The sequence below is a fragment of the Polypterus senegalus genome, chromosome 5 (assembly GCF_016835505.1).
Source record: "Polypterus senegalus isolate Bchr_013 chromosome 5, ASM1683550v1, whole genome shotgun sequence".
Taxonomy (NCBI): domain Eukaryota; kingdom Metazoa; phylum Chordata; class Cladistia; order Polypteriformes; family Polypteridae; genus Polypterus; species Polypterus senegalus.
The window spans coordinates 80,159,170-80,174,144 of NC_053158.1; the positions used below are offsets into that span (position 1 = coordinate 80,159,170).

The following is a 14,975-nucleotide window of genomic DNA, read 5'->3' on the forward strand; positions in this document are numbered from 1 at the left end:
TACACAGTGATCTATATATGGATCCCAATGCCCCAGAACACTGTGCTATAAAAACGTGTGCTATTCTTCAGATGTGTTGTAAAACTGAGGTCCTAACTCTAAATGGTAAATAAAGGTGCCTGGGCATCTTTCGAAAAGAGTAGGGTGTTTCCCAATTTCCTGGGGCCTCATGCTTAACGGCATGCGTAGAATTCACACTATAACATGGCATAAGCACAAAAGTGGAAATGTGCTTGCGCACAAAAAAATCCAGATACATAAATCTGTGCGAACTCCATCTTCCACGTTCTTCTGCTCCATAAATCCCGGTCAGCGTGAAAAGTAACGCACGTGCACGCACCTGCTGTCCCGCCCCGTCTCCTCCTAGAACCACGCCTCTTTGAATATGCAGATCAATATAAATAGCCCTTAAGTTGAGCGTTCTGTGAAAAGGCAATGGCAAAAGCACGGGAGGAAACAGAAGAATTTCAGAGAATACCAAGTGGAGGCAAAGAAAAACTTACTATTTGTTGGTTTAAACAGTGATATAAACAACAAAAGGAAGTTGATCGAGTGACATAGAGTGTCAGAGAAACTCGAAAGCTGAAGTTCACAAAGTCACACAGTGCCTGAAATAAAAAAGAATTCTAAGAGTTGGCATGAAAAGGCGAGTCGAAGCCCACCGTCTGAGTGTCATATGGAAGCGTATTAGGGAACAGAGGAAAAAAAATAGGCACACAGTGGGGAAAAAAGCACGAAATGTCAACTTTAATCTCTAAATTTCAAGATGCTTGCTGTGCCGTATGTGACCTTCGATAAAATACCGTATATGCTCCAATAGTGTCCCCCTGCGTTTATTTGGAAAACTAGCCTCGGCTCCCGGCGCTTAATAGAGACCGGCTGCTATTAACAAAAACCTTCAGAACGCAATATTTTTTTGCGCGTGTCGGTACATGTAGGTACACAAAAATATCGGCTAATATTACAAACAGCTACTTTATTTGAATTTCATATGCTGCATAAGACTGTTAAAGATGAATGGCGATGTCTTTCTGTACCTTTCGCTGCTATTCGTTCTCCGAATCTGCAGTGATGGCTTCGTTGTTGTTCAGTTCACTATCGTCTTCCTCTTCTTCCAGGTTTGTCTGTATTTTGGTCAACCCGGCACGAAAATGAAGTAGTTTTAGAAACCAGTATATCCGTATTTCTTATATATGCAACGTGCTGACATGCACATGTATTACACACGCAAAGATACAGACGCTTATAATGTACGCTAGTTGGCAAATGTCAAAGACCCGGCTACTTTTAGAGACCGGCTACTATTTGGCCGTGTCCCCTCTGAAGCCTGGCGCTTATTAGAGACCGGCATTTATTGGAGCATATACGGTAATTTATTGCAGCAGTACTGTCTCTTTCAAACGTACTAACCTCCAATTCCTGTCCTTACTTTTCTTTCTCCAAGTAACCAATTGCCACACAATCAGCTCTGTAATAGACGTTAAGCCATCTGTAAGCTTAGAACGCCGATTCTTTAAAACTTTTAAGGAACATTGAAATATTTTCATAGTACATGTTTAATTATTCCATCCATCTATCCAACCATGGTCATGCCAGTCCCAGCAAGCATACAGCATGAGGCAGGAACAATTGGTGAACGGAGCGCCAGCTCCTTGCTAGCGGTGCGGCACCGTGTCCTCAAATGTTTAATTATTAATAATATAGATTATTTAAATTAAATTAAAGTTTTATCTGTATAATATAATAAACATATTTTGCTGCATTTCATCTTAAAAATGATATTGTCATCATATGTAAATACGTGCTTTATAACATGGCTCAGGTTGTGCAATAATATAACTACATCGCAAGTTTACAGTAAGGTAATTGTACTTATAAGTACAAAAAGTTCTACAAGGAGCACTTGATGGATTGATTGAGTGTGTTTATAGTTCTTGGGATGAATCAGTTTCTGAACTGCAAGGAAAGGCTCTGAAGTGTTTGCCGTATGAGAGCAGTTCAATAGACAGCATGGCTGAGGCAGCGTGTGCTAGATGCTGTATACCGATAATTCTCTTTCCAGTCAGCTGCTGTAGAGCTGTGATTCCCCACTCAGATACAGTGATATAAATACTCCGAGTGGTGCAGTGAGAGTAATATGGAAAAAGATGATCCGCTGTGGCAACCCCTAACGGGAGCGGCTGAAAGAAGAAAAAGATGCAGTGAGAGTAACATTGCTAAAGCAGCTATGGTATTTAGAATAGCGTGACCATTCTGTGGACCATTATATTGCTACAGGTTAATTACAATCAGATGCATTAAACTAATAAACAGTATGCAGTTAATTTCAGTGTGTTTATAAAGCCGTGTCAGGGATGTGGATCTAAAAAAGAAAGGGAAACCACACTGGAACAGTAGCAGTTTGCAAAACCGAGCAGAGAACTTGCGTACACCAGGGTATGAACTACAGTGAAAATGTGTGTGGCTTTATGCCAAATTTAGGTTTTATACATTGTGATTTGAATGTGGAAAAGTTCGCACGCAACATTTTTGTGTGTACGCACCATTTATACATGAGGCCCCTGGTCTTTCTGGCCCTTATAATCTCATCTTTATTTTGCTGTTTCTTATCCTTTGAGCACTTAGTAGCTTATGTGTGGTAAGCATATTGACACAATAATGGCTGCCATTGCATCATCCCAGTGGGTGCTGCACATTGATGTTAGCTGAAGAGGTTTTCTCCTTTTGTCTATGTAAAATTCTTTGAGTAGTGAGAAAAGAGCTATATAAATGCAATTATTATTATTGTTATTATTATTATTATTATTATTTGCTGGCAGTGTACATTGAGGCTTGCATTAGCATTATTAAGGTTAGCAAAGCCTTTTTGGAAATGGAACACATGGCATATTAAGGTGTACTAACATTATAGAAAATGCACACTGCACACTGTGATTTTATAGTGGATTTGGTAAATATTTAAATTACCTTTCTTAAGTGTATTTTTTTATTCTTTAGCACTGAGGAAGAGCTGTATCAGGATGTAGGAATTAAAGAAGCTGAGGATGGACATCAATCAGGTAAAAGTTATTAAATTGATTCTTTTATTTGGTTTTACTTCTTGATAATAATATTGAAAATAGCCATCCCAGGCTCATACCAGAAGGGTCAGACATTTATGTTTGTATTTATGAAATTCCGTTTGGTTTCCATTTTGACATTCCAATTTTTTGTTATCTGACATGTGTTTTTATGCATAATAAAGATACCTACTGTATGTTCATTAAATGTCTCTCTTTCAGTATTACAAAGTACAATGTATTATATTATATTAAATTATTTGATTAAACATCAGCTATATTCTGTCAGTGTTTCAATTTCAGTTTTTGTTAATGAATTTTACAGTGTTGCTTATAGTTTATTTTCATTTTGTGATCTTTTCATTTTCATAACCCTGAAATAGTGTAATTTATGAATTAGAAATCAATTATTTTTTAAATCTTGGCAATTATTTTTGAGGTTGGAGTAGCTTGACCTACTACACCAAGTTTACTGCTAGCATTAAAGTGAATTCCAATTCATGTATTCAATTTTTGCTTGTTAATGCACATGGCTAATGCCACTGAAAATCAAGAAAAACTAATAAAGGTAACAATCTATCCACTTTACAGACCCATTTATATTAAAGTTTGGAGAAAGGCAAAGGTATAATAAGATACGTGTATCCATCCATTAATTTTCCAATGGAGAAAGGCAAAGGTTTAATAAGATACGTGTATCCATCCATTAATTTTCTGAAGCTTTTTTTTCTGGATCAGTATTGAAAAGGAACTTGAGTCTAGTACCAGTCTAAACTTGAAACTAATCCTTTTCATCAGAATTCACCAGAATGTACTTGGGTTGTATAGCAAATATGAATCCCTAATGGAAATCTATGAGATCATACAAATTCCACATAGAAGGCAAATGTGTCAGGAGTTAAACTGGGGTTGAAGTTCTTCATGGCCTTAGTGCAACATTCTGTGCTAATGTGCTCCTCTTTGGTGTTAACTCACTTTTAATTGTTTGTTTTTTTGATGAGGATTAAGATGCCTATTCACTGAACAGTCCAAACCACTCCATCCTCAGTACCTGTTTCCAACTCTTCTTTGAGAATTTCAAGGCATTTCCAAGCCAGGTGACTCTTATAACCCATCTACTGTGCTCAACTATACCCAATCAGGTCCGCTAGTTCGATGCGTTGGTGCTACTCATGCCTTTATTTAAAGTGAGCATGTAAAACTTTTGAAGGAACCTCATTTTAGTTACTTGCACTTGTGAATTCTTTTAGTGCTTGAGAATATAAGTGAGAGTGGAATTGTAGGTGGATCTGTAACTTAAAAGCTTAATCTAAGAACTTAATTCATGACCTATTATACTGGTCAGACTCGGAATCCTGTCAACTCACTGCCTCTACCTTGAGGCCATTGAACTCCTTTGCTTCAAGTGTATGCAATCTCCTTATCTACCAGAATAAAGCCACTCTTTGTTTAGGAAAGTTTATGCCCCATAAACTCACCCATAAACTGTCTGCACTTGGCCTGCACCCCACCCTCTGTGACTGGCTCCTAGACTTTCTGACTGGCAGGCCCCAGTCTGTCAGGATTGGTAATAGGATTTCAGCCACCATTATCACAAACACAGGCACCCAACAGGGATGTGTTCTCAGCCCCATCATTACACCCTGTTCACCGACGACTGTGTTGCCTCCCACAAAAATAACATCATCCTAAAGTTCACATACGACACCGCAATGATAGGACACATCACTGGTGGGGATGAGGCGGTCTACAGGAGGGAGGTGGACAGTCTGGCTTCATGGTGTGAAGAAAAACAACCTTACCCTCAACACAGACAAGACGAAGGAGATGATAGTGGACATGAGGAAGGAGAGGAGACCTCACTGGCCACTGTTCATCCGAGGGCTTGAAGTGGAGAGGGTAAGCAGCATTAAATACCTTGGCGTCTACATCAGTGAGGACCTCACTTAGACAGTTAACATCACACAGCTGGTCAAGAGGGATCAGCAACAGCTGTACTTTCTGAGGAGGCTGGGGAAGTTTGGTATGTTGATTAAGATCCTCGGCAACTTTTACAGCTGCATTGTTGAGAGCATCTTGACCAGCTGCATCACCGTGGGGTACGGCAACATTACTGCTATGGACCACAAACGCCTGTAGAGAGTGGTAAAGACTGCTGAGAAGATCACCAGGACCCCACTGCCCTCTCTGCAGAGCATCTACAACTGCAGAGTCCGAAGGAGAACTGCCTCAATCCTTAGGGACCCCAACCACCCCCAACACAAACTGTTTACACTTCTACCCTCAGGCAGGAGGTATAGAAGTATGAAATGCAGGACTTTCAGGCTAAAGAACTCTTTCTTTCCCAAGGCCATTAGACTCCTAAATAACTGACTGGAGTTTATAACCATGGTTCACCTCATTCTGTCTACCTCACACAACTGTATTTGACTTGTCCATCACACACCTACCTGCACAATTACACTTTATACTCCTGTTCTGTTTTTATAATTTATGCTACCTTTGTTACTTATTTATCTATCTGCTACTTATTATTTATATTTATCTTTATACATTGGTTTTGGCATTGGTTGTGGACAGCAAAGAAAGAATTTAATTGTACAGGGGATCGTATTTTCTTACTGTGCATATGACATTAAACTTTGATCGTGAACTTTGAACTTGAACTTCTTCATTGAGTGTTAAATGTCACAGTCTGATGAGATCAATCAAAATAATGAAACTGCATACACTAAAGATACAATGTTTATGTTCACAAACTGAATACTCTTCAAGCTAAAAATGCTCCTATATATTCTGTCCAAGAAAATAAAATATAGTAGAGTAGGCAAGATCATACATATCCCAACTTAAATAAACTCAATTTGTCACCAAGAATACAAAAACATTTTTTTCTTTACAGACTGGATGTGAATTGCATGTAGCAATACCTCTATAACCCAGTAATTTTTGGCACCTTCCACAGAATAGCACTATTTACTTGTTCAAAATGTTTCAAGTCCAAAGCACCTCATGTAGACAGAATTAGGAAATGTCAATAAATCCTCGGATATCTTTGCATGAATAAAGATTTGGTCACCAGATTCATGGTCAAGATATACGATATAAGATATAAGAACATTAACTGAACAAAATAATACTCCAAGGGTATTAAAACATTTGTTAAAGATAAATGATATACCTAGTGATCTTATTGTTACTATTGGATACATTCTTCAAATTAATGTTACTGTACAATTCTTACCACCCACATCTTACATTTAATCAATGACAGTATTTTGTAACTTCTTATCTTTACCATTTTAATCTACAAATAGAACTTTATTTATGTCTGCCTTTATGGATTCAATATATTGTTTTAAGTATTTTGTGATAGTACTTAACATGAAAAGAACAGCACAGTCACTGCATGCTGAATTAAAATGTCATTTCTATTGAAGAAATTCTGTATAGTACTTTGCAGAGTAGTCGATTTTATAACACCACTAGATGGGGCACTCGCAACAAGTCTTTTATGCTTTATTTTTGTTTATGAACTGGTATTATTCATATCATAGTACTCAGCTTAATTAATCTATTTGCATTTTATATGCACATTATTTGAATAGTCTGTTGTCATCAAATCTTAAATTCTTAGTAATGCAGACTACATATCTATGCAGTGTTTGGTGGGCAAATCTACAAAACTGAATTTTACCAACATCTTCTGTCCTTATTTTTTGGCAAGATGTTTGATTAATTGAACTGCATGCAACACAGGCGGCCTTGACTTCTTTCTTACATCATATGCTTATTTTAGCCCTTTTTAGCTCTATTAACATTTTAAAATAATACGAAATAACTAAGAATCTGTTAAAAATTAATTCTAATGAAACAGAGATGACTTCATCTGGATTCACTTACTGTATGTAGATTTGAAACTTGACTTTGTTGTTTGTATGTAAACCTGATAAGCACTAACACCTAACACTAACACCTAATTAAAATATTTCTTCCTAGAAGGTGACAATCATAATATCCTAAAATCAGTAATTTCTTATTCAGGATCTTGTCGATTAACTGTACAAACATCATGATTCTCCAGAGAGCTAGATGTAGATGCTAAAAATAGCAGTGAAAGTCTAATTGCTGATTTCCAACCCCATAGTCTGCAAGTCATTTGGTGAAGTGGAAAAAGGCCAACCTTCAAACTGATGTAATTGATGGTCAGTTTGCAAGTGTTTCTGTGAGTGTAAAAGAATTTTTAATTCACTTAAAGGACTACTATGTCTCAAATTATAGATAGCACAGAGGAAAAAAAGTGGTGGGATTCCCATTGTCCAAACGTAAGTTGTCAGTTTGAATTGTTTGTTTAAATTATCCTAGTATGAGTGAACATGGGTGTATTTCTAACTGCTCTCTCCAGTATACTAATACAGTAATCCCTCCTCGATCGCGGGGGTTGCGTTCCAGATCCCCCCGCGATAGGTGAAAATCTGCAAAGTAGAAACCATATGTTTGTATGGTTATTTTTATATATTTTAAGCTCTTAGAAACTCTCCCACACTGTTTATAAATATTCTCCGCACAGTTATACAGTAAGCCCTCATTTATCACGGTTAATCCGCTCCAGACAGATAAATGAATTTCCACGAGGTAGGATTCTTTATTTATAAATCTAATATTTTCACAATTAGAGCATAGAAAACCTGTTTATGACCTTCTAAATATGTTTTTTAACATTATTAGAGCCCTCTAGACATGAAATAACACCCTTTAGTCAAAAGTTTAAACTGTGCTCCATGACAAGACAGAGATGACAGTTCTTTCTCACAATTAAAAGAATGCAAACATACAGTATCTTCTCTGCAAAGGAGTGCGCGCGTCAGGAGCAGAGAATGGCAGAGAGAGAGAGAAAAGTAAACAAGCAAAAATCAATAGGGCTGTTGGGCTTTTAAGTATGGGAAGCACCGCGATAAAGCGGCCCCAATGAATGGATCAATGTGAAGGTAGTCTTTCAGCATTTTTTACAGGCGCATCCGTATCTTCTAAGCAAACAGCCTCTGTGCAAACAGCCCCTCTGCTCACACCCCCTCCATCAGGAGCAGAGAATGTCAGAGAGAGTGAGAGAGACAGAGAAAAGCAAACAATCAAAAATCAATACGGGCTGTTAGAGCTTTGAAGTGTGCGAAGCACCGCGGGAAGCATATCTTATATTATTGAGGAGTTTTATTTAATACGTAATACGTGCTCTGATTGGGTAGCTTCTCAGCCATCCGCCAATAGTGTCCCTTGTATGAAATCAGCTGGGCAAACAAACTGAGGAAGCATGTACCATAAATTAAAAGACCCATTGTCCCCAGAAATCCGCGAACCAGCAAAAAATCTGTGATATATATTTAGATATGCTTACATTTAAAATCCGCGATGGAGTGAAGCCGCAAAAGTCGAAGCACGATATAGAGAGGGATCACTGTATCTCATATTAATAGCTGGTTCCTGGTGTGTACCTAAAAATGGATAAATGAACGGCGATGCTAAAAATATTTCTTAGTATTGTTTTGCTGTAAATGGAGGTAGCACTTCCTGTTGGTGCTTATTTATTTTTAATCGTAGCATTCTGAGCTCATAATCCCAGACTACCATATCTTAATTGCTAATTACTATATTTTTTGCATACTGTGTGAAATATGGCTTTTTATTTTTATTGCATTGAGGATGCTTCTGATATTTAACTATGTCTCATACTGTTTCTACTGTTTCTGAGTAACCCTAACTTTGGGATTCTTCTTAGAACATCCAGGGATAAATTTGAAGAGTGGATGTGAATATTGAAGTAACAGCAATGATATTATAGAAACTAAGCTTGTTAAATTCTAGTCATTAAAAGATACCTTTTGTATTTAATTAAACAAGTGACCCCTAAATGTAATAAAGGCTAGGGACTTTGTTTTAAATAATTATTAAGGTGACCCCCTGCTATACTGGAAGTTTAGAGTTGACAGGTAGTAAAATACTAAAGAATTGATGGAAAATTAATATTTTTTGAATCCATGTGTTCCAAATGCTCAGAATAATTCAGGAGGTTTGCCTTCTTTCATTCCTTATTTTATGCAGGGAAATAGGGATATGACGGTGAACAGTGATGACAGTTTTCAGTGATAAAGAAATATACTGTATGCTCAAAATTGAGTAATGTCTTCGCAGTTTTGAACTTTGAACAGTTTTTCTTCTTTTTTACCCACCTTTAACATAAATAAAGTATTCTTTAGGTATTGTGTTGAATGAATTAAACCAGAAATTGAACTTGAACTGTACAATCTGTAGTTAATTTATAAAGTACTATGTTGAAGATTATATATTGTATAATAATTGTGAGTGGCTATAGAAGACTGTCTTGCTGAATTTTCATTTCTGTGTCATAGTAAGGTAAATATACATTTTTAAATGCTATAATCATTAATGTTACTTTGCATTTATTTTTACAGAGACACATTTTGAACATGATGAATATCTATATTTGGTAAGACCTTTTTTTTCTTAAATTTTCCTCATTTTAAAAATATTTGACAAATCTTCATTAAGATGCTGAAAATAGTGTCATGTTTAAAAATACAGTGCCTTCAGTTTGGTGGCCTTCACTTTTTTCATATTTTGTTATGTTGCAAATTTGTGCTAAAATAATTTCTAAGAAAGGCGCTATATAACGCCCGACCCGACTCAGATTGGACACGGGAGGCATGGGTAAAATAAACAAAACTATTTATTTCTTTCTTTAGCTGGAGGGCACGTCTTCCCCGTAATCCCTCCAGCCACAACACAGTCCCAAACTCAGTGCAACAAGCACTTAGCACTTTCTTCATCTTGGCACCACCATCACTCCTCCTCAGGAAGCTTTGTCCTCTTCCCACGCGACTCTGGCCGTTTTTTTTATTGAGAAGAGGTGTCTTTAGTGCCATAAACCCCATATTGCTGGAATGTTGTAGTAATTGCTGTCCTTCAGGAAATTTCTCCCATTAGGGGTGGGGTTAGGGTTAGAATGACTGTAGGGTTTCTCCCCTATAGGACCTTCTCCCCTATTGCACAGTTTAGTGGCCAGCTGTAGGAAGAGTTGTAGTTGTTCCAAAGTTCTTCCATTTAAAAAATTTACTGTGCTCTTAGGAGCCTTCAATATGCAGAAATGTTTATGTAGCCTTCCCCTGATAAGTGCCACAACAAAGTCCTGTCCTTAAGCTCTTAAGTTTCTTCAACCGCGATGGCTTGGTTTCTAAATTCAACTGTGGGACTTTATATATTACAGGTGTGTGCCTTTCCTAATCATATGCAATCAGTTGAATTGGCCACAGGTCAACTTAAGATGATCAATCGAACTGGATGCACCAGAGTCACATTTCAAGTATCATATCAATGGGTCTGAATAATTGTATCATGTGATATTTTAGTTTTTTATTTTTAATAAATTTGCTGGCCCCCATTGAAGTCAGTTGTATCAGACACTTTGTTATCTGCATTCTACATGAAAACATGAGATTAAATGTTTTTCTCTCCAACCAGTACAAATAACCATGGAGTAAGTAAGAGATAGAAAATTAATACTTTTGGGTAGAGTACTTTTTATTCTGCATCTGAACTTTAAGAAATTAAAGTATCAGCCTCACGAGAGACAGTGAGAGATATATATACTAGCCATGTGCACCCAACTACGTTGCGCATGTTAAAATTGTCTGTGAAGGGCTCCCTGTTTAAACACAGCTGCCAGTCATGAACTGGGCCCTTCTTCGCACAGCATTATGATTTTTTATAAGGGAAACAAAATTACAAAAGGAAACCCTTGGACATTGATTCGATAGGAACGGCCTACTCGGAATCACTGTTTGAATAGTAATTATGTGGTGGTGTAGGAGTATTTCTGCTTCTGTCCGCTCACAGTCCGTCTCGTTTTCGTGGACGGTATCGTTTCCTCTCACGATGTCTTCTCAACCTTTCTCCAATTTCGCAGGTTGCTTTGTGGCAATCCAAAGAGTAAGGCAATATACACGGAGCAATGGTTATAAAAGGGGGACACATAGGTATCCAGGCTCGTTAAGGCATAAATAGGGATCACTTCACTGACATGTGAGCAAGCCACGGTACAATTGTGAGATGCGCAGCACTTGCTGGCTACAACATAACAATAATAATTTCCGGAACGTGCTGTTACGTTGTCATTCATTTTACCCACTGTCTTTCTTTCCTTCATATGTTACGTAGGCACGTACCTTTTATCTTCGGCAATCTCATTCTCTAACCAGGCCTCAGAAGCTAATCACCGTAACACTGTCCGCCACCCCTTTCGTTATTCCGGCACATTGTTGACATCCGTGAGTAACAACAACGTACTAAACTGGAAGGTGGTCTACACATGCGTGGAATTCGCGGACAAACAAAGATGAAGATCTAAATGAAGATTTCTTTAGTTAATTTAAAGAACAACAATTTGTTTACTTTGAATGTCTGTGTTTTGAGGTGTGACTGGAGTACTACAGTCTTCAGTAGTATAAGCCTGGAGGAGATTCTTAACGCAATGCCTATGTTTTAGCTGTCTCTCTACTGCCATCTAGTGCTTCTTCGTCTAATTCATTCGCGGAGGAACAAAGATCAAGATCCAAATGAAGATTATATATATATATATAGTGAATGGAACTCGGGCAAAGACAGGCAGACATGTTTACAATATTTACAAAGTTCCTGTGCACACAAACCCCTTCAAGTCCCCAAAGTCCAGGCCTCTCACACACGCTGCCTTTCTTTGGGCCGCCTCCACTCTCGCTTCTTCTGCTTCATCCTCCTTCCACCCGACTCTAGCTATCAACTGGAGGGAGGCGGCCCCTTTTATGGATGCTCAGATGGGCTCCAGGTGCTTTCTGAGGAGCCTTCGCCGACACACCCCCGTGTGGCGGAAGCACCAGCTGTGTAGCCGGAAGTCCTCTGGGTGTTCCTGCTCCTCTTTCCCCCAACACTTCCTGGTGTGGCGGAAGTGCTGAGGTCCAGGGCTCCCAAGGCATTGGGGTGCCCCCCTGTTGGTGACCATGGTCCCCTACAGGGTTGGACTTCCAAGCCCTCTACCCGTGGCTCCCAACACAACCAGGGTGGCAGCCCCCACGTGGTCCAAGGTGGGTGCATGCCCTCTTCTGGTCCTCCAAGGTGTCCCGGCCAGGTCGTCGCCCCTGGCATCCCTGACAAATATATATACATTGCCTGGCCAAAATAAAAGGTCACACACTCTAATATTTCGTTGGACTGCCTTTAGCTTTGATTACGGCACGCATTCGCTGTGGCATTGTTTCGATAAGCTTCTGCAATGTCACAAGATTTAGTTCCATCCAGTGTTGCAATAATTTTTCACCAAGATCTTGCATTGATGATGGTAGAGTCTGACCGCTGCGCAAAACCTTCTCCAGCACATCCCAAAGATTCTCAATGGGGTTAAGGTTTTGATTGGTAGCCAATCTATGTGTGAAAATGATGTCTCATGCTCCCTGAACCACTCTTTCACAATTTGCGCCTGATGAATCCTGGCATTGTCATCTTGGAATATGCCTGTGCCATCAGGGAAGAAAAAATCCATTGATGGAATAACCTGGTCATTCAGTATATTCAGGTAGTCAGCTGACCTCATTCTTGGAGCACATACTGTTGCTGAACCTAGACCTGACCAACTGCAGCAACCCCAGATCATAGCACTGCCCCCACAGGCTTGTACAGTAGGCACTAGGCATGATGGGTGCATCACTTCATCTGCCTCTATTCTTACCGTGATGTGCCCATCACTCTGGAACAGGGTAAATTTGGACTCATCAGACCACATGACCTTCTTCCATTGCTCCAGAGTCCAATCTTTATGCTCCCTAGCAAATTGAAGCCTTTTTTCCAGTTTGCCTCACTGATTAGTGGTTTTCTTACGGCTACACAGCTGTTCAGTCCCAATCCCTTGAGTTCCCTTCACATTGTGCATGTGGAAATGCTCTTACTTTCACTATTACACATAGACCTGAGTTCTACTGTTGTTTTTCTTCGATTTGATTTCTCCAAACCTTTAAGTGATCGCTGATCACGATCATTCAGGATTTTTTTCCGGCCACATTTCTTCCTCGAAGACAATGGGTCCCCACTATCCTTCCAGTTTTTAATAATGCGTTGGACAGTTCTTAACTCAATTTTAGTAGTTTCTGCAATCTCCTTAGATGTTTTCTCTGTTTGATGCATGCCAATGATTTGACCCTTCTCAAACAGATTAACATCTTTTCCACGACCATGAGATGTGTCTTTCGACATGGTTGTTTAATAAATGAGAAACAACCCATTGCACCAGTTGGGGTTAAATAACTTTTTGCCAGCTGAATGATAATCACCCATGCAGTAATTATCTAATAGGAGGCTCGTACCTATTTGCTTAGTTAAATCCAAGTGGCGACTTTTTTTTTTGGCCAGGCAGTGTATATATATATATATACAATATACAATATATATTTATATATCCATCAAGGCTCTAAACCAGGCACAGAGAGACACAGGACACAAGTTCAACACACACTTTTTTATTTTTTATTGTGGGAAATGTTTTCCTTTGTTTCACACCTGCTCAACACAATACAACAAGCACAAATAACACTTTCGCACAGCATATAACACTTTCCTTTCTCTCTTTTTCTTCCTTCCACCTCCTTGCAAGCTTTGTCTCCCTGAATGGAGTGAGGTGGCTCCTTTTATAGAGCACCTGGAAGTAGTCCATGTGTCCCGTAATCTGCTTCCGGCAGAACTTCCAGGTGTGGAAGAAGAGCTACGATAAAGAGTTCAGCAGTTCCTGTAGCACCCCCTTGCAAGCGCCCCCAGAACCCAACAGGGCTGTGCCAAACTTAAACTCCCATGTTACCCTGCAGGAGTCAGAGGCACTGTTGCAACCCAGGGAGGCTGCCATCTAGCGCTCCAGTGGAGATAATGCCCTGTGGAAGTTCTCTCCCCCAGTCCTTCCATTATATAGGTGTTCAGCCAGGTAAGGACCCTTGCTGTCCACCAAAATATATATAAATCAATCCAAGTAAAACCTGAAAAGCATGGTGGTGGCAGCATCATGCTGTGGGGGTGTTTTTCATTAGCTTGGTTAGGAAAACTAGTGAGGACTAAAGGAAAGATGGACAACACTAAATACAGTGCAATTCTTCAGGAAAACCTGTTTAGGTCTGCCAGAAATCTGAGACTGGGATGAAGGTTTACTTTCCAGCCGAACAATGACCTTAAACATTCTGGTAAAGTTACATTAGAGTGGTTTAAAGGGAAACATTTAAATGTCTTGGAATGGCCTAGTCAAAGCCCAAACCTCAATCCATTTGAGAATCTGTTTCATGACTTGAAGATTGCTGTACACCTACACAACCCATCTAGCTTGAAGGAGTTGGCGCAGTTTTGTCTTGAGGAATTGGAAAAATACTAGTGGCTAGATGTGCTAAGCTAATAAAGACATTCCCCAAGGGACTTGCAGCTGTAATTACAACAAAAGGTGGCTCTACAAAGTATCGACTTTGAGGAGTGAATACCTATGCATATTCATGATTTTTGTTTTTTTGTCTAAATTATTGTTTGTGTCACAATTAAAAATATTTTGCACCTTCAAAGTGGTAACCATGTTGCATAAATCAAACGGAGCTGACACCCAAAAATCCATGGTAATTCCATGTTGTAAAGTGCAGAATAGGACAAACACTGAGGGCGATGAATGGTTTTAGATAGATAGATAGATAGATAGATAGATAGATAGATAGATAGATAGATATCACATTTTTGTCCCTATGGAAGCGCTATAAATAAATAATTGCATAAATATTGTATTATGACAAATAACAAAGCCCATTTTAATAATCACCAGATTGAGCAAAAAGAAAGAAAACTTCTGACTTGGCT

The 14,975-nt window shown here is 38.9% G+C and overlaps 1 protein-coding gene across 2 annotated transcripts in view; it reads left to right on the plus strand.

Annotated features, from left to right (window-relative positions):
- The window catches only part of LOC120530400, a 33,278-nt gene that overhangs the window by 12,313 nt on the left and 5,990 nt on the right, over nucleotides 1–14,975 (plus strand). For both annotated transcript variants that reach the window (XM_039754877.1, XM_039754876.1), the window contains exons 3-4: nucleotides 2,998–3,059; nucleotides 9,527–9,561. In XM_039754877.1, the coding sequence (XP_039610811.1) occupies nucleotides 2,998–3,059; nucleotides 9,527–9,561 (97 nt within the window). The remainder of the gene's footprint in view (nucleotides 1–2,997; nucleotides 3,060–9,526; nucleotides 9,562–14,975) is intronic.